Source organism: Pleurodeles waltl, chromosome 6 (assembly GCF_031143425.1).
Source record: "Pleurodeles waltl isolate 20211129_DDA chromosome 6, aPleWal1.hap1.20221129, whole genome shotgun sequence".
Classification (NCBI taxonomy): domain Eukaryota; kingdom Metazoa; phylum Chordata; class Amphibia; order Caudata; family Salamandridae; genus Pleurodeles; species Pleurodeles waltl.
This window is the reverse complement of record NC_090445.1, coordinates 1,523,317,561-1,523,341,851: the sequence shown is the minus strand read 5'-3', so window position 1 is coordinate 1,523,341,851 and position 24,291 is coordinate 1,523,317,561. Positions and strand designations below refer to the sequence as shown.

At 44.9% G+C, this 24,291-nt stretch overlaps 1 protein-coding gene across 2 annotated transcripts in view; it reads right to left on the bottom strand.

The window, feature by feature from the left end:
- Nucleotides 1-24,291, bottom strand: part of MXRA8 (matrix remodeling associated 8) — a 121,076-nt gene that overhangs the window by 66,120 nt on the left and 30,665 nt on the right. For both annotated transcript variants that reach the window (XM_069241066.1, XM_069241065.1), the window contains exons 2-3: nucleotides 12,782-13,087; nucleotides 8,825-8,926 (exon numbers count right to left, since the gene is read on the bottom strand). In XM_069241066.1, the coding sequence (XP_069097167.1) occupies nucleotides 8,825-8,926; nucleotides 12,782-13,087 (408 nt within the window). The remainder of the gene's footprint in view (nucleotides 1-8,824; nucleotides 8,927-12,781; nucleotides 13,088-24,291) is intronic.

Sequence of the window (24,291 nt, the reverse complement as noted above, 5' to 3'; positions counted from 1 at the left end):
CCCATCAGTCGGGGAGGACATGCAGGCCTCTGTGGAGGCAGTGGACCAGCATGTCTGCTTCTCTGATCAGCAACTTTCATTGATGCCTGACCTTCAGCAGCTCTTCATCTTCCCCATAGTAAGGATAACTACAATGTCATTCATTGGCTGCGGGCTTTTCTGTATTATTATAGCTCTGATGCTTTAGGAAAATTATCCACATCTGCCGCAGAATCTGCAGTTTTCAACAGACATACATTTGTTTCTAATTTAAATAGATATAAGATTACGGGAGCGTTGCATGTGATTGGTATCACTGTGTTGATGCCAACTCAAGTTTACATCACAATTTCTAAAAGCAGCATATATTTAACCAGTGGGCTCAGAAATTGTGCATCTTTATGCTCTAGAATATGTAAGAGTTCGAGGTGAGAGAACTATATAGTGAGGGGCATATTTATGGGAATGTGACGCAGTACAATGCAGCAAGTCATCATGCTGTGCTGCGTCACAGGGAAAGGGCAGGAATGTGCAGCATTTAAGACAATACGGCGCAGTTCTTCCTTTTCCCCTCCGCAGGTGCCCTTTGGCAGCCTAGCACCAACGCAGGCCACCATGCAGCACACATAAAAAGAGAAAGTAACAAGGAGAAATACAAATATTTCTCCTCGTTACGCCTCCCCTGAGAAGGTGTATCTTTTTGGCACATTCCCAGAACTACCACTTCTGGTAAATTTGGGCATGCATCAAAAACCATGGGAGTTGCATGGGAACACCCATGCAATGCCCATGGAATGCCTTGCCAGGGCAGAGTAAGGCAACACAGCCATTTGCGCTCCACTGTCTCACTTCAGATTTATGGAGCCACACAAGGCTAGCAAAGTGGCCTTGCATGGCTTCATAAATCACATGTAAGGTTTGCGTCATGTGTGGTGCATATGCAACGCAAACCAACTCATAAATATGCCCCTACGTGTTAAGTTCACAATGCTGTTCTATGCAAGGCTGTTTCCTGCTGATAAGGGGTGCTTCCCGGAGCCCCCACTCTGTACTGACAGAAAAAGTCCAGTAAAAAGCTCCAGGAGGCACAGCTGGACTGTGCAGGGTAAAAGACGTCCACTTTTTAGCTGATAAGTGTATATGCTTATGTCTGAGCACTGTGGGACATATTTGATTTGTTTTATACAAACAGATTTACTACGGGAGCTAAAAGACTATATTAACAAGCATTTGCAATGCAACTGGTCTCGCATTTCTCAGAGTTAGAGCTATTAGAAATTGTAAACTCCCAACCGGACTTTTCTTGCCACATTAAATGGAAAAAAAGAGTGGGATCATGCTGCTACAGTTCACTCATAGTGAAACCTATCGCCAAAAGTGAAATTTTCTACCTAACTGGCAAAAGTGCAATTAAATAAGTAACAGGGTTGATGTCATGGAAAGCGCTTGACTTCTGCCAAGCGAGATCGCCCTGCGAAAAAAGATAAAAAGTAGTCCACAAACCGGATGGAAAACAGCGAGTCTTGCATATTTTCAGTACTTGGTCGCTGCGCTTGAGGAGGGCTAACCACCGGAAAAGGCATGACGTATGCATGCCTTCCACTAATGAAAGCAAGCAGATTTTAACAGGCAAACCCACAAACCAATGAAAGACACCGATGTGACATGGATGGGGCTCCGAGCCCTTTTCTAACTACTAAAGTGTCTCGCAATCGCATGCAACGCAGGCTAGACCCTAATAAAACGGTACATGGAAGACAAAAAGCATTAATTGCTGATAAATACTGTTAGAAATGGGGTCTTTGGTTGGCAGTCAGGTTACCCCCTGTCCAAGCAAGGACCCTCACTCTAGGCAGGGTAAGTCACACACTATCCGAATTATCCTGTGCCCACCCTCTGGTAGCCTGGCACTGAGCAGTCAGGCTGAACTTAGAAGGCAATGTGCCAAGTATTTGTGCAATAAATCATGCAATAACACATGTAGAACAGCACAAAAATACACCACACAGTATTTAGAAAAATATATAATATTTATCTTATAAGATGCAGGTCAAAATGATTAAGATGCAACAAGTATATGTGAAATGTCACTGTAAAATGATATAAAGTGTCTTTAGTCTCTTAAAAGCAACAAGTGTCTCTTGCAAGCACAAAGTACCTGGTTTGTGTTCAATTTATCCACAAGGGACCACAGAGGAGGAGATGCGTGGAAAACTGGGAGGTGTGCATCGTTTTCTCCGGCCGCACACAGACGATGCGTCGTTTATTTTCCACACAGGGAAGACTTTGCATCGATTTCCGGTGCGTGGACTTGATCCTCTTCGGGGTGCAGGGTTTTCGGATGCCCTGTGGGCGATGCTTTGAAATCCGCACGGCAGGCGGTGTGTCGATTCCTCTCAGGAAGTTGGGCTTCATTGTTCCGGCTCGGCTTTGCGTCGATCCAGTGGGCCGTGCGTCGAATTTCCGGTCGCAACGCTGGCGCAGCGTCGATCTTCTCCTTGCAAAGTCAGGCTGCGTCGTTCCGGTTCGGCGTGCAGTGATTTTCTCACCGCGATGAAGGCTGTGCGTCATTTCTTGCAGGCTCTATATCGATTTCCGCAACACAATGATTTCTCTTGTAGGAATGAAGTGTTTTTGGCCTGAGACTTCAGAGAACAGGAGGCAAGCTCTATCCAAGTCCTTGGAGAGCACTTCTCAGCACAGCCAGAGAGCAGCAAGGCAACAGGGCAACAGCAAGGCAGCAGTCCGTCTCAGAAAAGCAGTCAGGTGAGTCCTTTGGGCAGCCAGGCAGTTCTTCTTGGCAGGGTGCAGGTTCTGGTTCAGATTCTTTTCTCCAGGAAGTGCCTGAGTTGTTAGGGGCAGAGGCCCTGTTTAAATATCCAAATGTGCCTTTGAAGTGGGAGAGACTTCAAAGAGTGGCTTAGAAGTGCACAAGGTCCCCTTTCAGTTCCATCCTGTCTGCCAGGGTCTCAGTATAAGGTGCGGCAGTCCTTTGTGTGAGGGCAGGCTACTGTCCTTTGACATGTAAGTGTCAAGCCCTCCACCCTCCCAGCCCAGGAAGACCCATTCAATATGCAGATGTATGCAAGTGTGACTGAGCATCCTGTGTTTGGGGTTAGTCTGAGTGAATGCACAAGAGAGCTGTCAACTAAACCTAGCCAGGCGTGGATTGTAAGGCACAGAAGGATTCAAGTGCAGAGAAATGCTCACTTTCTAAAAGTGGCATTTCTAAAATAGTAATGTTAAATTCAACCTCACGAGTCAGCAGGATTTTGTATTACCATTCTGGCCATGCTAAATATGACCTTGTTACTCCTTTCACATCAGAAGGTACCACTCAAACAGTAAATGAGGGTAGCTCTAATGTTAGCTTATGAAAGGTGCAGGCCTCACAGCAGTGTAAAACAAATTTAGGAGTTTTACTCTAACAGGACATGTAAACTACACAGGTACATGTCCTGCCTTTTGTCTACACAGCACCCTGCCCTAAGGGTTATCTAGGGCCTGACTTAGGGGTGACTTATAAGTAGAAAAAGGGAAGTTTTAGGCTTGGCAAGTACTTTTAAATCCCAAGTCGAATTAGCAGTGAAACTGCACACACAGGCCTTGCAATGGCAGGCCTGAAACATAGTTAAGGGGCTACTTAAGTCGGTGGCACAAACAATGCTGCAGGCCCACTAGTAGCATTTAATCTACGGGCCCTGGGCACATATAGTGCACTTTACTTGGGACTTATAAGTAAATTAAATAAGCCAATTGGGTATGATCCAATGTCACCATGTTTTAAGGGAGAGAGCATATGCACTTTAGCACTGGTTAGCAGTGGTAAATTGCGCAGCGTCCTAAAACCAGCAACACAGTGTCCAAAAAGTGGAGGGAGGCAGGCTAAAAGTTAGGGGTGACCACACTAAGGCTGTCAGGTCTAACAGATACCATTTGAAATAACATCTTCGAAAAGGGTTTAGTTTTTTTTTTTAAACAAGCATGGGCAAAGCCAACAGATCTTGCCTTGTTTTTTGGTGTTGCTAAATACTTTTGGTGAAAGCACAATGCTTTTTCCTAATACTATTTAACATAGGGGGAAAAGGTGCAGTGATGGAGCTGTTGTAGGCAGTCACGCTATTCCATAGATGTGTGTGTATTTCATAGTGCATACAAAAATATGCAGGTACAATTTCTTTCATTTTTTTGTTCACCGGTCTAAAATTGTGTACACCACTTAGTTTGCTCAGTAAAAAAAAAAAATTAAGTGTGTGATTGACATTGATATATATATATATATATATATATATATATATATATATATATATATATATATATAAAAAGTAAGTGTGTGATTGACATATATATATATATATATGTGTGTGTATATATATATATATATATATACACACACACATATATATATATATATATTTTTACTGAGCAATAATATATATAAAAAAATTAAGTGTGTGATTGATATATATATATATATATATATATATATATATATATATATATATATATCTCACGCACTTAATATTTTTTACTGAGCAATCTATGTGGTGTACAGAATTTTAGGCTGGTCAACAAACAATGAAAGAAATTGTACCTGCATATTTTTGTATGCACTATGTCATATGCGCACATCTATGGAATATATATATATATATATATATACATATATATATATATATATAACCTAGTGGCAGCCGCCACTAAGTAGTTATAATGAGGAACAAGTTTCTATAGAAAAAGCGTTTTTTGTTATGTTAATAACTTTGGCGCTGTTTGATGAATCTTCAAAACAATTTCCAAGAAAATACAGAGCTCACTTCAGCATCAGTCTGGAAAGTTTCAGGGTGATCCATCAAGCACAGGCTGAAAAAGGGGGAGTCCCAAAACGCTTTTTCTTTGTGCCCGAACCACTGAATGTTGTTACACCAAATTTGGCAGAAAGGCAGCTGTTGGTTCGGAAAGCTCACTTTTTGTTATTGGGTATAAATCTGTTCAGTAGTTTTGAGAAATTAAAGAAAATCTAAATTTGTATACAGAGGGATGCAAAGGCTTCCCAAACCCTCTGGATTTCGTGCTGAGATCTGGTTGGCTGCCAATACTTCAACAAGGAAGTGTTGGCAGCCATGCTGGAACTCAGCTTCAGCCGAGTCCTAGAAAAAAAGATTAAAAATAAGAAAAGGGGCCTGGGTAGGGACACAATGACCCCTTAGCTCTGGTGTTGGGGTCCCAGAGGGACCCCACTCGAGCAAAAAAGCATTTTTGTTTTTGAATTTTGGGCAGTGAGACGTGGCAGATCTGCCAATTTTTTTTTTTAAATTCAAGCATGGGCTCCTTTGCTTGTTTAAATGCATCCCCCGGGTGGGCCAGGTCTGGCGGGCATTTAGATTTTTAATAGGGGGTTCCCAGCCCCCATGCAGCCCCAGGGACCGCCACCTACCTGGGGCTTTCAATAAATCAATGCGGGAGGCTAGGAAGCCCACCCACAGCCCCAGGGACCACCACCTTCCTGGGGCATTAAACTAAATCATTGCAGAGGGGGGCGTATGGCCCTCCGCAGCCCCAGGAACCGCGCTTGTTTAAATTCAGCCCCCCGGTGGGCCAGGCCTGGGGGCATTTACATTTCAAATGGGGGGGGCAGCACCTATGCAGCCCCAGGGACCGCCACCTCCCAAGGGCATTAAACTAAATTATTGCAGGGAGGGGTGCCCGGCCCCCTTTCAGCCCCAGGAACCACCACCTCCCCGAGGCATTAAACTAAATCAGTGCAGGGTGTCTCCCATACCCCCACCGCCCTGGGGACCCAAAACCACCACCACAACTAAATCAATGTGGTGGGGCCACACACACACCCTCCCCCGCAGTCACAAGAACCGCCACCCCCTCTGGGGCTACTTGAAATGTTGGAGGGGAGGTGCCCCTCCCCAGCCCCAAGTACTGCCACCTCCCCAGTCCATTAAAATAAATCATTCTGGGGGGTGCCCAGTCCCCCACAGCCCCAGGGACTGCCACCTTCCCGCACCTCCCCGGGAATTAAGCTAAATCATCACAGGGGTGCGTGGCCCCCCTACGAGCCCGGGGGTTACCCCATACCAGCCGCTACTTGAAATGTTGAGGAGGCTGCATGGCCTCCCACAGCCCTGGTGATCACCATATCCCCAGGGCATTAAACTAAATCAATGCAAGGGGGACGCATGGACAGCTGCAGCCTCAGGGACCACCACCTCCCCATGGCTGCTTAAATTTACATTTTAAAAGTACCAAACCATAGAAATTCACCTGTTATATTTAGAGTTAACTTAAGTAACTATAACTTGTGTGCAAGGGTAACTACAACTCGCGCCCTAGCTACGCACTGCTAATTACCCCACAAGTTACGGCCCTCATGGCATCTTAGATAACATCAATGATAATATCAATGAAATATTTGCAGTAAAGTGTTTGATGAAAAAAGTGTGCATGGTGGGGGCACAAGTTATACCTGACTGGACTATGGCAATGCACTCTACACAGGCACCAAACTCATGGGAAGGCTCAGACGATCCAGAACACACCAGCCAGACTCATCCTCAACGTACCCAAGAGAGCCCACATCACCCAGTACCTGAAAGGCCTTCACTGGCTCCACTTCCAGAAGAGATGCCAATTTAAGCTTCTGACCCTCTCCTATTCAGCCCTGCACAATCAAGGACCCACCTTGAACCACCTGAATATCTACTTACCTCACTGGAACCTCCATTCTGCCCACCTCGCCCTCACACAGATACCACGAATCCCCTAACGCTGCACCAGAAGACACTCCTTTTCTCACTTCACTGCCAAATTCTCGAACACCCTTCCCCTACACCTCCAGATGTCACCCTCGACTCAAGACCTGGCTCTTTGACTGATAGCCGCAATCCAGTGTCTGGAGACCCTCTCGGGTGATAAGCCATGCTATACAAATACCGCTTGATTGATTGATTGAGATATAGATAAATATAGATAGATAAATATAGATACACATTTTTTTTTTTTTAAAGGCATAGGGGTCAGCAGAGGTGGGTGTTGGGGATCGGTTGGGGAGGAAGCAACGGGGAGTGTGCAGGGTGAGTTTTAAATTAAAAATAAATTTAGAGAAGTGGGGAAAAAGTACCATATGATACAGATAGCAACACGGGGTATGCGTATAAGCACATGGACAAGCCATATTGAGCTCAGGGAATGAAGGGCTTTGGCAGCAGGTGAAAAGCACATGAGGACTACAGCAACACTAGAACATTCAGAGGTGATGGGACAAATTTAGAGAGAGGAAAAAAGACAATTAAAAAATATCTGCACGGTCATGGAGTGCTCAACCAAAAAGAAAAAAGTAGTTCCCTAAGAGTGAGCAGTGAAATAGTGCTAGTTAAATAGCAAGAGAATGATACAGAGACTATGCTCCAAGGGAGGAATAAACACACGATAGACTAGGAAAGCCATTGAATAAGAAGCATGAAAATAAAGTGAATCTAAGGACAACCAATTTTAAGTATTGGGGTTCAGTTTCTCAGCTGCCTAATTTTCTCAGTCTTGTCTCATAATTTTATCCTGATTGCCTCATGATTGCACATTGTGTCAAAAACTTAGTGAGGGTCAAATCTAATGTCTCCTGCTTATGCGGGGGAAAAACTTGGTTGGTCTTAGTTCAGTAGTTTATGGCAAACACCCCATGGCATTTACCACCAGTTCCACAAATTGCTTTTTAACAGACGTTGTCCTGAATTCTGACATCGGTAAACTTTCTCTTAAACCAAAGCCCTTTGAACGGTGGGCTGGATTATCTCACACCCAGTCTGCATATTTACAATAACATATATGTTGTGTTTTTTGTTTTTAAAAGACTTTTACCCCATCCTGGACTTTCAGGCTCTGTAAGGGAACAGAAGTGGGAAAGAGGAAGACCAAAAGGGAGAAAGTGGCAGTAAATAAGGGGTGACAAAAAAGGAAAGAGGGGGAGAAAGCACCAAGGAGAGAGAAGAGGGACTGTGATGCTACATCGGTTGAATGCATGGTACAAACCTCATCCACCCTTTGACTGCTTCAAGGTACCATAAGATGAAAGAAAAAAAGGAAAGTGGGCAGGTGGCAACAAGCGAGTGGACGAAGGAAAGGAGAATGGGCAAAGAAAGGAGGTAAAGAGGCATAAATGACAAAGAGGAAGGCATATGATGCTACAACATGACGGTTTCTTGCATAACTCTTACACTGCCACATGACTGCTTAAACGCACAAAAGAGAAAAGGAACAGAGGGGAGGAAAGGAAGGAGTAAAGGAGTGAAAGGAGAGAAAAACAGAAAAGAGGCATAAGTGAGAAGGAGAAAGATATATGATCAGTATTGTTACTTCGAGATACTTACGCCACTCTGTGGTCTCTGCAAAGCACTGAAGGTGGATCCGAGGATTTCTAAAGATTCCCTGTTGTGCAATTTAGATGACAATAATTTATCGATAATGTATGGACGATCCACTCCATTTGAGTCGGTTTAGAATTATATGCAGGTTGCATTTCCTTGGAAGCCCTTGGATGGGCCACAAAACATAGTGTTTTTAGGGTTTACATTTTTTCAGTTTTGAAATAATTTCTTTGGCCAAGATAAAAGCCAGAAGGCAGGGTTTCTCATGCATCAGCCTTATCACTCTGACATTAACCTGAGTTAACATGGCTATCATTCTTTGACTACCAGGAGTCAACAGGGACCGGCCTTTTCATGTCTCAACTATGGGTTTCATGTTACAATCAAGATAAACATTGACTACCACACCAACTCCGATGGTGAATACATCTCTCCCTCCCCAATGCCTCATAGACCCTTGACTCCTTACTTACCAGACTTAGTGACGTTGAGCTGGACAATTACTGTTTCATACACGTGGCAGTAGTGGTGGTGTAGGCTGCAGTGGTAATATCCTTGATCACTGGGGACAACATCTTAAAATAAAGCAAAACAAGACGTTGGCTGTGCTCTGAATTTAGACCTTACGGACAGAAAAGAAGATTTCTTAGCAATTATGTTAATTATTTGGGTTCAAAATCTCAGCTTTCCAAAGCCTATAAGTAGTTTGACATCCTTAAGAACTGAACTTTGATGAAACAGCCACTCCACACCTCTTTTCACAAGATTGCCAAACTGCATTTCTTTCCACAAGACTGACACATTAGACCTTTTTCCACAAGAATTGCACACCACACCTATTACCATAAGACTGCTACACCACACACCTCTTTCCAGTAGAATGCCACACCACACCTATTTCCCTTAGACTGCCACACCTCTTTCCACATGGCTGCCACAGCACACATCTTTCCACAAATCTGCCACACCACATCTTTTCACATGAATGCCACACCACACATCTGTACACAATAATTCCACACCTCTTTCCACAAGAATTCCACACCGACAGTCTTCAACATCTCTCTTCATTGAGCTCTGACAAAACCTCTTTCCACAAATCTGCCACAACACACCTCTTTCTACAAGACTGTTAAACCACACTTCTTTCATAAAGTATATTACTCGACGCCTCTTTCTATGACTGACATACAACACCCCTTTCCATCAAACTACCTCACCACTTCTCTTACCACAAGAATTCTACTGCTCACATTTTTCCGCCAGACTAACACACCATGCCTCTTTCTACAAGAATGTCACACCTGCACAGACTGCTGCAACACCCTTTTTTCATAAAGCTACCTCAAAACGTAATTCCAGAAGTAAGCCACCCCACGTCTTATTCTGTAAGACTGCCAGATACACCATAGTTCTTTCTACAAGGATGACTCAGCATTCCTCTTTCCACAAGACTTCATGTATTCTCACTACAATTCCCCTTTATTCCAACATATCACCTTTCCACTCACTCACACTATTCTTACTTGACATTATCCCCTCTAGCTCCACCCATTCACCTATTAACCCATGGCCTTTCCTACAAAAGCTCACCTGCCCCAGAGACAAATCATTGCTAGACCACAACCTCCGTCACTTAAACACATGTATTTCCTTAATGTGGAAACGCACCTTCGTCTCAGCTTATGATTTTACTTCCTATTAGTCCACCACACCTTCTCACAACGTGCGACCCATTAGACTGTATGTCCTTTCTGAACCCTGAAAACTTATCAATAGATCATATCTCCTCTCACTAGACACTGTTTTCCCAATCACCCCCTTTTTCAGCCTGGCTGTTCACTGTTTGCCATTCAAAAAAGCTTCATCCCTTGCTAGGCCACCTGTTCTCTTGCTTCAGCATATGTTTATAGGGGGCCCATATAGGGGATATAGCATATGCTGTACGTATGTAACTGGGGGCATTGGTGGGTTGCCAAGACATTGCTCACTGACTGCAGCACCGGGCACATGTTAAAGGTTGAAAGAGGAGATGGAAGAAAGTAAACGTGTTGCTCTGTCTCTTTAGCACTACCCCATGACTCGAGTCACGGTGTGTAGTGAGCTGCAGGGAGCATCATCACCTCCTGTTGTACGTGTGTGTTATCCAAAACCTATAAAATCCCATTTGATGCCAGCTCCAGGATGCAGGCTAATTTGTGGCTTGCCAGTAGACAAGTAAAAATGAATTTGTTTCGGAACTTAGGAACTGTTGGAGTTTATTTTAACTACTTCATGGTGTACCTGGAAATGCGTTATGCTATTCTTTTAAATCGTTTTTATGTGCAAAATATACTTTAGACAAAGTTATCAGGATTTAGGGGATCATTATGACCCTGGCGGTGAGTGTTAATGTGGCGGTAGTACCGCCAACAGGCTGGCGGTACATACCGCCACATTATGAGAATCGAGGGTTGGCTGCCACCAACCCGCCACTTCTCCACTCATACCGTCATGGAGGTATCAGCGTCCAGGCCGGAGATGTCAATCTCCAGCCCGGCGACCTGCACAGTACCGCCGGAGGCATTATGAGCCAGCCTACCACCATGGTTTTCGTGGCGTTGCTAACGCCACGAAAATCATGGTGGTAGGCCCTACCGGTGACAGAGAATTCCTTCCCTGTCACCGGTAGGTGGCTCCCCCACCCCCCAACACACACCTGATGCCAACCCCCCCCTCCAACTAAAGCCCCCCTACCTCCATACACACACAAACCCCCCACCCCTGAACCAAAGACACACACCCCCACCCCCTCCGATGATCACACAAACACCCCCACCCGACCAATCATCACCCTCCCCCCCATACATGCACACACCCGCAGACACACACCACGCATACACCCAATCACTCACACTGGCATACACACACACTTCCAGACATGCTCACCAGCAGAACACCACCAGGCTGTATTACTTGTCATAATATGGCTGGTGGCGTTCTACTGGTGGACGGTGGTAAGGTGGCCACCAGCAGCACCACCTTACCACCGTCCACCACCATGCACCATGATGGATTTCTACCCTTCTTGTGGCGGAAGTCCAGCAGTGCTCATAATATGGCAGACGGACGATAGCATCGGTAGCGGTATTTTGGTAGCCATCACCGCGGCGGTAGGCAGTTTTTACCACCAGTGTCAAAATTACCACCTTAGTACTTTGTAACCCTGCATACCGGTTGATATGATGGTGGTTGCTTCTGGTAAAGTCTGTTTCCATCTTCTACTCTTCTCACTCATACATGTGCTCTGGCTTCTAAAGCCTCTCTCTGCCTGTGTCAAGATGCTGCTGTTATGCCTTGCATGATTCCAACTAGCATTGTACTTTCTGCGTTTGTTGCAACTCAAAGCCCAGTGGATTAGTCAAAATGGAAATATTATTTACACCAGGAACCTTAAAACAGGTTCACACACACAGACAGTTAGGCTAAAAAGACAAGCCTTACAGAAATCAGGACAAAATACTATAGGTAACAAGAGCTCTAGCTATTTACAAGCAGTCTATTACAAGAATTAGGAATTCCTGTGCAGTTACACATCCAGGAATGTTCGAGTAGAACATAAATGTACATGAATTAGTGACATTCAGTTCCTTTGTAAGAAGTTTGGTATCAGGAAGAATGCATAATGTAAGTTTATGGGGTGTACTGGCAAATGTAGAGCTGTCAAGTCAGTGTTGCCTGTAAATGGGTTCTGGAGGAATCCGTATCGCAGGAGATCCCACTGCAGATTTTCCATCTACAACTTATTGAAATGTAGAACTTTAAGTCTGTTTGTTCAATTCCGGTGAACAATGCCGACAACTCTGATAACCTGTAGGGTGTTAAATAGAAGCCCAATAAACGGTGTTGCTGATGGCATGCAGTCATCTGGTGACCTAAGCCCCATAGCGACCTGCGATCGCTTTGATTTGAACTTCCTGGGCCCTGTTGCATCATCCCAAGTGCCTAGATATTCATTTTCGGGCACAGGAGTTTACTCTGACTTAGAGTTAAGGTTCATTCCTCCCATCACATGCGTAAGAAATCATAATCCATTTGGGGCCTCTAACCTCAGGTATAAAAAAAGAGATAGGATAAATACCAGTCTCAGGGAAAATAGTGTTGAGAGAGGGGTTATCCTGATATGTAAAAAGACAGGAAATACTACAATGTGATGGAAGCTTGTTGGAAGTGCCCGCCATTAGAGCCGTGGTGTTACTTTAGATATTCCAGCCAGTGGTGTAAGAAAACTTGAGCAGCTGTCTCCTGAAAGATATGCTGAAGGGGCCCATCACACTCACATCATTAGGGGCTGATGGGGCCACCTCCCATGTGGTTAAGCCTAGCCCACCCCCCAACAATGCGGTGACTGCTGGGGCCTTTGTTGCACCCCTGATTCCTGCTGAGCCTACCCTTTATTATCAGAGAGAAGTTTCCATCTGAGAAAGCCGCTTCAGACATGAAGATCCTTGCTTGGTTGTAGGGGCTGTAGATCCTCTGCTCTCCAGCTGAGTACATGTCTACCAGCCGCTCGGCCTTGTAGGTCCCGCCCATGCTGTAGAGGTCCCAGTGCACCACCCGCTGCCGGTCTTTCAGGCTATCCTGCGTCCACACCATCCGGTGGCTCTGGCACTGCAGCCGAGTCTGGGAGCCCACTTGTGCTGTGATGTCGGACACCTCTACCACCACACCATCTGGGTTCACCTCAACTGCAGTAACTGCAGAGAATGAGAGAAAAGGGAGACATAAATACAGCTAGAATTGAAGGTTATATGAATAAGTGAGTTTATGCATTCACTTGTCATCCCAGCAGTGCCTTTTTGCAAATAGTTTTAACTAAACAGAGATGCCTCCAGTCCCACATACTTTCTGAATACTGCTGTTCACATCACACCACGTCACTGAATGTGTGCAGGTGTCGCAGAAGTGCTGTGTGGTCCAGTGAAGAACATTGCATGGGGCCAGAGTCAGGACAGTTAAAAGTGTCTGGATCCCTGCACCAATATAAAATTAGATGGAATACACACATATCCACTCTATGCACCCAGCATTTATTATTATAAATGCAGTAAGTTAATTTTGTCTGCCACTGTCTGGATCAATCTTATGATGACAAGACATGAGAAGAGCAATCTCAAACAGTAACTGAAGCTAGGTCTGATACTTACATATGTTAAACCCGATTCACAAGCAGGGTATTAAAACCTGTGAAGTTTCCTCATGTAAATTTCATTCTACATTTAGACTAGATTGAGATTTTGGAGATTCATCAAAAATATCCTAAAAATGATTCTGGAAATTTAGGGAAAACATTCACTCAAAGAACGTTCACACTCGGTGGAAAATCTACCGGAGTAAATCTTGCAGAAATGTATATTCACACCTTTAACGTTCTTAGGCCCATATTTATACTTTTTTAGCATTGCATTTGCGTCATTTATTGGATTAAAAGGGACAGTAAATTGTGTCCCTCCAAGCTTCTGGGGACAAGGAGGGAAACGTTATTGCTGCCCTGAGATCTGACCTTGTGGCTCTATCCTTGTTGCTGATGGGCTGTAGTAATGGCACTGATCTTAATCTGTGATGCCTTCACAATATTTTTCACAATCTCTTGGCGACAATATATTGGAGATATAAAAACTGCATGAATGCTGCATGAACAACCTCTGCAGGTCAACATGCTCTCGAACATGTTGTTCTATGATACAGACTTACACTAACAATGACTCTAAATCATTCATGTTCTCCGAATCTGTTGTAAAAGGTAGTCTAGTCTGAAACAGACGCCTTCAGAGGGATGTCAGGTGTCCATCACTACCTGTGTTTGCTTTGAGGACCTGTTTCCACTTAGAGGCAAATACAAGAAGATCATACATTTTTCCCTTCAAGCAAGTAGAGCTGTTGACATGAAAAACTGTGGATGCTCCACTAAAACCCAACAGACTAGTGATGTGGGAACTGAGCAAGACACAGTTTAGTATATTGTTGTTGATTTATTTAGCATATTTTTGGTGGTATGAGGCCAGGAAGCACATACAGGGGAATGCATAAACAGAAATAAGGGTGTGGATCTGCCGAATGAGTGCTATGTAGATCAAGTATGTGCTGTGGTCATGGTGCAGTGGTCCAGAAGCACCATAAGGTGGCAGGAATAGCTGCAAAAGGGTGTTGAAAGCAGCAGCAACACACAAGAAGTGCATAAGGAAGGCTAATATCTCTTAAGTGAAGAAAGGCCAAGCTCAGTGATTGTGTGAGTAGCTTTGTGTACAAGGGCAATAGATAGGCTATTTATTATTGTACAGTGTGGAAGACACAATTACTATGGTGGAAGAAGAGTTATATGTGCCAGTACTGGAGTACAACTAAAAGTACCACATATAGTCCATGACAGTGGGTATATGAATGGAGCACAATGTAATAGTCATTTGACAGACAAAAATTTCGATTCGCTTTTTTGAATTTTATGTGAGTTCTTAGAAAGGAAGGTTAATCTGGAAGAGTGTGTCAAGTCATGGTAAGTGCCAGAGCTCAGGACGCTGTTGGAAGAGCTCTATGGCTGCGTGAGTCACAAACAGTCAGAGGTTTCAGTTTATTGTGCTTCTTGGGGCATGGGGGTGCATCAGACAGTAGATAAGATGCAAGGATACATCTGGCATCGGTTTCTGAGACCAGCATCACATAAGTGAGATGTCCATCCATAGCTGAATCTTTAACTTGAGACCAATGATTCACGTTGTATCATGTTGTAATATTGTGAGTGCACTTGGTGGTATTTGTTTGTGAGATGACTAATTTAGAATTACGTATATGGGACAGCCAAGAATTAAGTGCCAACAGCAATGTGGGCTAACTGTGAATTTCGCTGCCAGGAGGCAGAAGAGAGTGCTGAGTTTGGCTGGTTATGTGGAAAAAGTGGAGCCACCTAGTCGTGATGTGATGACATATGAGAATTAAATTCATTATAAGAGCTGTGTCTGGGTCAGCCAGACCATAGTCTTTTTTTGGAATGTAGGCCCAAAACCACATAGGGCAATGTCTTAAAGTAAACTTTCCTGCTGTGATGTGATTCCAGGGCTGCAGATGGAGAATAAGTCTTGCCCTAAAGTTCTGTCCCCTTTAAGACTTCATAGCAGGTTCTCCAGAGCACATAGATAGAGTCAATTGATGTGGTAGAGGCATGAGAGCATCAGGGCAATGGTGGCTTGAACCAAGTGAGAAAAAACAAGGAAGAAACTAATACAACTGAGCAGTCTTAGATGTAGGAAGGAAGTCTTGACACTCTAGTTGTCTGACCTTCATGTCAAAGAGTAAAGGCATCATCAAAGGTGACTCCAAGTTTTAAAATGAGATACAGGGAACTGGCTGAGTGTCAAGCTTAGGTGGACATCAAGAGGAAGGCAGCAATTCTGTCGAAGATCTACTAGTCAATATTTTGGTCTTGTGGTGGACAATCAGACATTCAGCTTCAGGTGGCTTCGGGCCAGCTAGTCATGGATCATAACAGGGCATGAGATCAGGGCAGAAGAGTCATGTTGTACTAATTTCAGCCTGATCTGGGTGTCATCAGCATAGCTGCAACAATTCACATTAAATATCTAAATTAGGTAAGGAAGTAACCTGAGCTAGACATTGAATGAGGAAAGAGCATTCGTACAGACATGTGGTACACTCAGTGTCACAGGGTATCCCAAAAGACATAAAGATGAAGTGGAGATGATATGGGGTCAGGTTCAAGAGTTCTGATTTTGTTGAATGCTAATGTTGCAAAAGCCAAAGAAGAGGGTGGGGTGTTGAAAGTGTCAAACTGATGACAGATGAGTAGAATTAGGGCAGCAGTCCCATTTCTGTTGAATCGTATATTGTATACTCACATATACCTGTCGTTGTCAGGAGTTGAGTGCTTGAGGAGTAGTTTGATGGAAGATGTTTGAAATCTACGGGGGTAGGCATCATGCTGGAAGAAAGCATTTTAAACTAGGAAACACTGCAAGGGAAGTAGGCGAAGAGGATATGTGTTCCACTAGAACCACAGAGGGCAGGGGTTAGCATGATAGCTGAGAGAAGCAGTAAAATGAAGCTCTAGGGGCTGAAAGTGACAGAGAGAAAAAGTGGTGCTTCGTCTTGTCCAATGTAAGAATTTTGTAGGCCAACGATACCAGTAGTCTATGAGAAGGCGTAGGAATATTCTAAGCCATTGATGTGGAATAATATTAGAGGCTATACTCATTAAATGAACTCGGGTTGGTGCGGAGTTGATGAGGGGTACTTTTATATGCACATATCTACCTTATGTTGCAAGTGTAATTATTGCCATCTATACATTAAAGTGATACGGTGCCTATGCATGTGGATAGCAAGGAATGTACTGTGTGTGAAATATATATGTGTGTGTGTGTGTGTGTTTGTGTTGATGTGTGTGAGAGATGCCCTATATTTGATTGCAATGCGACCACACAGTTCTCTCTGCAAATCTCATTAGGAGGCGCCAAATCGATGGCAGTACAATCATGGATTATTTTGTTTCTCCCCTACCACCTTACATGAGACCTGGCCCGATGCCAGTTGAACAAAGGCCTTCTTATAATTCCGTCACTCCTCGCAGTTGAGTCAGACTTGGGCACGCTCATGAGTCTTTGTAGCGGCACGACATGAACCCCACCCACGGGTACTGCTCTTTCCAGACACACACAGAAGCTTCAGTTCTTCTCTATATATAAAGGCGAGAGCACCACAAAGGGTATCAGTGGCAAAAGCAATGGCCATCGCGCGATATAGTCTGCCCAAACCGCCTACTCCTAAACTCAGAATGGAACTCTATTCATGTAACTGTCCAGGGTAGTTTCACTTATTCTGCCAAGAGCCCTATATAACCGATTGAAAAAAGTGCTAAATTCGAGTAATTTCCTGTTGATAAAGAAACGCAGGAAGTTGATAGCTGCCAGCATAATAAACAGCCACCTGCAGCCCGCACCATGCAATATCATCTCTCAAAGTCCTCTGTACATTTGCACAACTGCAAATCCTAGGTGTTGCTTACTGGCACCAACCAGGGAACTTCCTCTCAAAGCCCACAGATCTCTCCAACAACTTCCAGTCAGGGACATGTAGGGTTTCTGCAGTCCTAAGGTGCTAATGGTGATCTCAATTTACAGGCGCCCGCTAGGAAAGTGGCCTTTGAATCCATGCGGAGGAGTGTCAAAGTGCCCACAGGTGACACTACTGGCCTCAACAAAAGTATTAGGGACATATTTATGACTGGGGTTGCGTTGCTCTTGCACCACGCAAAGTGATGCATGCGCAACACAAGCCCAAAATGCGATTTTCAAGATACGCAAGGCTGCCTTCTGTGGCCCTGAGTGGCTTGATAAATCTGGAGTAATGCAGCGCAAATCGTTGTGTTGCATTACTCTGCTCCAGGGAGCCGTTCCATGGGTTTTGCTTTGGTGTTCCAACGCAACATTCATGGATTTTGACGCATTCCCAGTGGTAGACATGGAAAAGCACCAAAATGCTATGACTTCCCAAGTGGGCCTTAATAAGGAGAAATCTTTTGATTTCTCCTTGTTACTTCCTCCTTCTATTTATGCTGCATTCTACAGCATACGTAGAAAGAGAAATATGCCTCAGAGGATACTTTTTGTGCAGGAAGGTGCCCCTTCCTGCACAAATAAATCCTCCTTACAATGCAGACATCCTTGCACCCTAATGCAAGGGTGCCTGCGTTGGCGCTAGGCAACCAAAACAGGGACAAATGCAGGAATGTGCCATATTCTTTTTAATGCATTCCTGCCCTTTCCCTGTCACATAGCGCAGCAGGGTGACTTGCTGCGCTGTATCACTTTCTACTAAATATGGCCCTTATTGATGTAGCAGCCCCATCTAGTGGGTGGGGAATCTTGGAGGTAGCCAATCATACAGCATCTGCTCCTCAGAATATGCCTTTCACGAATAGGATACTTGCCTCCCTGTCTACATCAGGATTTCTGTCATAGATCACACCATGAGTAGCACTTCAAGAGACCCCGATATGAAAACGTACATGATGAATTCGGGGAGAATGGGATTTACTCCTTCTAAGTGGGAAAGTAAGCCATGCCTGCTAAACCTCTACTAAGCAAACACAAATGGTGCCATGGTCTTCAGGGGGCATTCGGACAACAAAAGGGCGAATCCTGTTTTGTTCCCATACGATGGGCTGGACTTGGGCAGTTTAAGATACATTGAACATGTCTCTTCTAGAGTTGAGTTTCAGTAAAATTATCATAGAAACTATTTTTGATTGAACACTTCATCTGACTGGGTGGCCAGACACTTAGCAACTTGGGACCTGGCTTTTGCTGCAGGACATGTGAGGAGAGCCAGCCCCAGCAACCCAAAAGGCATAACATTAGGTTGTTCACTTACTCTATCCTAGCCAGACAGTAGCTGCTTCCACTCTCGTACTGAGGGGCACAACTCAGAGACCACAGGGAAGAGTCTTAGTCAGCTTATCTTTGTCTCACATTTTCTGCAGCTTGGACTTGGGCAGATGGGATGCTTGACATGAGTCCAGTATTCAAGTTCCTTAGGGCTCTTTCCGATCATAAATGCCTGTCATCCTGTGTGCTTGCGAAAAATGGAACCCCCTCTGCTAAGCTTGGAATACTGAGAACATCCATCACTGGACAGCGAAGCTGACCAGTGCATGTTACTGGCCCCAGCGAAGGCCGTGGTATTCAGAATGCACGCTACGGGGCAAGTGGCAACTGGGAAACTTCTAATGCCTCTTTCTGGGTGTGGTGAAAATGTACATATTTGGAACTGTTTATATGAAAGCCAACAGTATATTGTACTGGTAATGTCAAGAGTGCAATGTGTGGATACTGGGAAAAGGTAAAATTGCAATATCTGCTTTACTGGGGCATTATGGAGAAACCAAAGTCATGCCTGATAAGTTTCTTTAAATCCTCTCCCTTTCTTTCACTGTTACTCTCCTCATGTATTATGTATAAAATATTTTTTTCGTACTTTGCAAAAAAGTCCTTTGTAGAACCCTCAATCCCCTTTTGCAACAATTTTCTTTCAAATCTATCAGACTTGCTTGCCAAATTGTCTTTAATATTTGTTACTTGCGCTAGAAATACCAGTCCCTCTCATCAGGTAAAGTATTTATTGCATCCTACCAGATTGTGCCCAATGGTACTGGCCCAATGAGTTTTCTAAATGTCTTTTGGAGGATGCTACCGTGTGTACCCTAGGATCAACATAGCTCCCTAGTGAAGTTGCAGTTTCTCTTTTGCAAGCCCTGTATTACGAAGTGCAAGTTTTCTGCTCATCAGGCTCTGTCACAAGTATCTCAACTTTAAACATACATTGTTAAAGCCGATAGATTTAGGTTTTGTTAAGTAAAACGGATTTCTAAAGCTTCACTAACACACACAGAATAATGACCGCACTGAAAGTGCCCTAAATTCGGCGGGGTTGGGGTGGGCAGCACTTATGAGGGCCGAGGCACAGCTGCCAGTGTAACCTTAAGGTTTTTGGGGTCCTTGGACAAAACATATTTTGGCAGCCCCTTAACAACTTTAAATGTTATTCTCATTTCCTGCTAATTCAAGCCCGCATGATGCCAAAGAACACTAAGGCCCTCAATACAACATCGGCGGTCTTTTCGCAAGACCGCCAAGTTACCGCCGCAGTTAAGACCGCCAGCCGTGGCGGTCTTCCGCACCGCGTATTATGACCGCTGGCAGCCTTCTGACATTTTTCGTACGGAAAGCTGCCAGCAGCCATACTGGCGGTCGGCGGTAAAGTGGAGGCTGCTCAACCTTCACCGCCACGCCAACACAACACCGCCCACAGAATTACATCCCATGATTCGGTGTGGCGGTGTTCTGGTGGCGGTGTTCTGGTGGCGGTGATGCCCCATGGATCCCATCCCCTCCCTTAGGACCAACGCACAAGGTAAGTTGATCGTCCGTTAGGGGAGGGGGTGGGGGGGGTGATGTGTGTTGTGTGCGTGTATGGGGGTGTGCGTGTGAGTGTGTAGAGGGGGTGTGTGAGTGCGTGTATGCGTGCGGGGGTGCTGTGTGTATGGGATATGTGTGCGGTCCGGTCGGAGTGCATGTCTGAATGTATGTGTGCAGGTATGTGTTCTCGTGGTGTATGTGTGTGTAGGGGTGCGTGTATGTGCATGTTGGGGGTGTGTGCATGTAGGGGTGCGTGTATGTGCATGTTGGGGTGGGGGTGGGGAGGGGGGGTGGCAGGGGGGTGAGGCGTGGGGGGGAGGACTCGTGGGGGGTAGTGGGGGGTGGGGGAGACCCCTATCAGTGCCAGGGAAGGAATTCCCTGGCAACGATAGTGCCTACCGCCATGGTTCTCATGGCGATTCCCAACCACCAGAAACCATGGCGGTATGCAGGGTCCTGATACCGTTGGCGGTCTAGTGACGACCACCGGGCCGGAGACCGCAACCTCCAGGCCAGCGGTCATTACCGCCATGGCAGTAGGAATGGTGAAGTGGCGGTCGACTGCGGCGGTAACCACCGCAGTCCAAATTCAATTTTTTTGCCCGCCGGGCTGTTTGCGGTCTTACCGCCGCTTCTCCGCCGACCGCCAGGGTTGTAATGACCCCCTAAATTACATTCATCTTTAACAGGGTCACACAAAAATCAAGCGAAGTATGTCTTGCCTGGGACACCAAAAATCCCTAAGGTGACACTGCCTAGACAGAAAGAGTTAGAGCTAGAGCTAGGCAGAAAGTGAGAGAGGTTTAGGTAGAAAAACAGACTAGACATAGGTCAAATAGAGAGAAGGTTCACTTTCTCAAAGGGACCCTTGGAAGGTGGGGGCCATGGTCAACCGCCCACTTTGCCCATGCCTTGAAAACGTCTCTGTCTGCCACCCATTCAGTATGTCAACTGAGTGCAAGCAGTTTCAGGGTAGCTTAGGGTGTGGGGCGGGGTCATCACAAGAGGGAGGCAGCAGGGGTGCTTTGTCCCGTGTCCCTACTTTTTTTGGCCTCCCTACTCCTGTTACCACATGCATTTACATAATAAAAGGTCTGACATATGTCTATCTGTTGCAGCTAACATAAGTCCACTAGGTTGAGCCGAATTACTCTTTCACAGAGATAGGTTTGCTTAGTTATAAAGCTGTTGCTTGGAAACAAAAGAAAGGCCCTGCAACTGTGTTTACCCAGCACCACAACAGCTTATGACATACCCGGTGGTCAGTAGAATGATTGCAATGTCAAGCAAAGCAGATCTCAGCCTGTTCTTCTATATTGCAGAAGAAGTGCCTGGTTGGCTGACCAGTGCTTAATTTGTGCTTGTTGTTTCCGGTGATGAGTACCGGCACTTATTTTTGAGGGCCGGGGCTTATTCTTCTGCCTCAAGCATTTGCTGACAGCAAAAGACACATATGGGAAAGACGGATGAAGGGAAAAACGAAAAAAGTGTCAGAAAGGGAGAAAGTAGAAAGCTGCAAGAGTGAGCTGAAGGGGACGGGAGTGGCTTTATATGAATTGAAGAGGCCCGAGATGGCTTCAGGATTACGGCGCCTCAATATTCCATGTTCACACATTTAATTACAGCAGCCGCATGTTTAAGAGGAGGGCTTTGGGCACCGGCACCTTTTTATTTACGAATTAAGAACTGTAGCAGACACTAATCTGAGCAACAGACCTGCATATCCAGGCCCGTTAAATAGGTACTACAGGGAGTGCAGAATTATTAGGCAAATGAGTATTTTGACCACATCATCCTCTTTATGCATGTTGTCTTACTCCAAGCTGTATAGGCTCGAAAGCCTACTACCAATTAAGCATATTAGGTGATGTGCATCTCTGTAATGAGAAGGGGTGTGGTCTAATGACATCACCACCCTATATCAGGTGTGCATAATTATTAGGCAACTTCCTTTCCTTTGGCAAAATGGGTCAAAAGAAGGACTTGACAGGCTCAGAAAAGTCAAAAATAGTGAGATATCTTGCAGAGGGACGCAGCACTCTTAAAATTGCAAAGCTTCTGAAGCGTGATCATCGAGCAATCAAGCGTTTCATTCAAAATAGTCAACAGGGTCGCAAGAAGCGTGTGGAAAAACCAAGGCGCAAAATAACTGCCCATGAACTGAGAAAAGTCAAGCGTGCAGCTGCCACGATGCCACTTGCCACCAGTTTGGCCATATTTCAGAGCTGCAACATCACTGGAGTGCCCAAAAGCACAAGGTGTGCAATACTCAGAGACATGGCCAAGGTAAGAAAGGCTGAAAGACGACCACCACTGAACAAGACACACAAGCTGAAACGTCAAGACTGGGCCAAGAAATATCTCAAGACTGATTTTCTAAGGTTTTATGGACTGATGAAATGAGAGTGAGTCTTGATGGGCCAGATGGATGGGCCCGTGGCTGGATTGGTAAAGGGCAGAGAGCTCCAGTCCGACTCAGACGCCAGCAAGGTGGAGGTGGAGTACTGGTTTGGGCTGGTATCATCAAAGATGAGCTTGTGGGGCCTTTTCGGGTTGAGGATGGAGTCAAGCTCAACTCCCAGACCTACTGCCAGTTCCTGGTAGACACCTTCTTCAAGCAGTGGTACAGGAAGAAGTCTGCATCCTTCAAGAAAAACATGATTTTCATGCAGGACAATGCTCAATCACACGCGTCCAAGTACTCCACAGCGTGGCTGGCAAGAAAGGGTATAAAAGAAGGAAATCTAATGACATGGCCTCCTTGTTCACCTGATCTGAACCCCATTGAGAACCTGTGGTCCATCATCAAATGTGAGATTTACAAGGAGGGAAAACAGTACACCTCTCTGAACAGTGTCTGGGAGGCTGTGGTTGCTGCTGCACGCAATGTTGATGGTGAACAGATCAAAACACTGACAGAATCCATGGATGGCAGGCTTTTGAGTGTCCTTGCAAAGAAAGGTGGCTATATTGGTCACTGATTTGTTTTTGTTTTGTTTTTGAATGTCAGACATGTATATTTGTGAATGTTGAGATGTTATATTGGTTTCACTGGTAATAATAAATAATTGAAATGGGTATATATTTGTTTTTTGTTAAGTTGCCTAATAATTATGCACAGTAATAGTCACCTGCACACACAGATATCCCCCTAACATAGCTAAAACTAAAAACAAACTAAAAACTACTTCCAAAAATATTCAGCTTTGATATTAATGAGTTTTTTGGGTTCATTGAGAACATGGTTGTTGTTCAATAATAAAATTAATCCTCCAAAATACAACTTGCCTAATAATTCTGCACTCCCTGTATAGGCTGAAGAACAAACCCTCTGTTGCTCTAGTAGAGAGGAGAGACGACTGCTCTGAAGTTAGTTTTCGTGGCATGTGAAGGAATGCACTGGCAGCTCTACTCGCAGCCGACCCCTGAAGCCCTCCTCTTAAGATCTTCTCCCATCTCGTTCAATAACAAGGGCTTTACTTCTCATTTCCATAAAAAAAGAATCAGTGTGTCCTGCCTGCACCACTCTTCTCTGCACCAGGGACCACTTTAGAATATGTAAATAGATTGTCAATCATATTGCCAAAAATCAACCTGTAAAACATTTTTCAAACCTCTGTTCAAGAAAGTTCTCACTGTCATCTGCATGAGAAGAGTTTGGTATCTGACAGGCTTAATTTGTGTGGATGGGCAGGTGGTGGGCACTGGCACTTGTTTTCGGAGGCCAGGACTCATATTTCAATATCAGACTTTGACCCATAGAACAAGGGAGAGAAAGGATTAAAACAGAAAAAATAGGAAATCTGTAACAAAAAGAACAAGCGGGACATAAAAGAACCCGCAAGAATGAGACAAGGAGACAGGAAGTGTAGGATAGTGGAAGAAAGGCAGGAGGCGGGATGAGGGCTATGCATCCTCGGTATGATGCGTGTCCTGGCTTTGTGCAGCACCAGCGATAAACTTTGGGTCTCTGT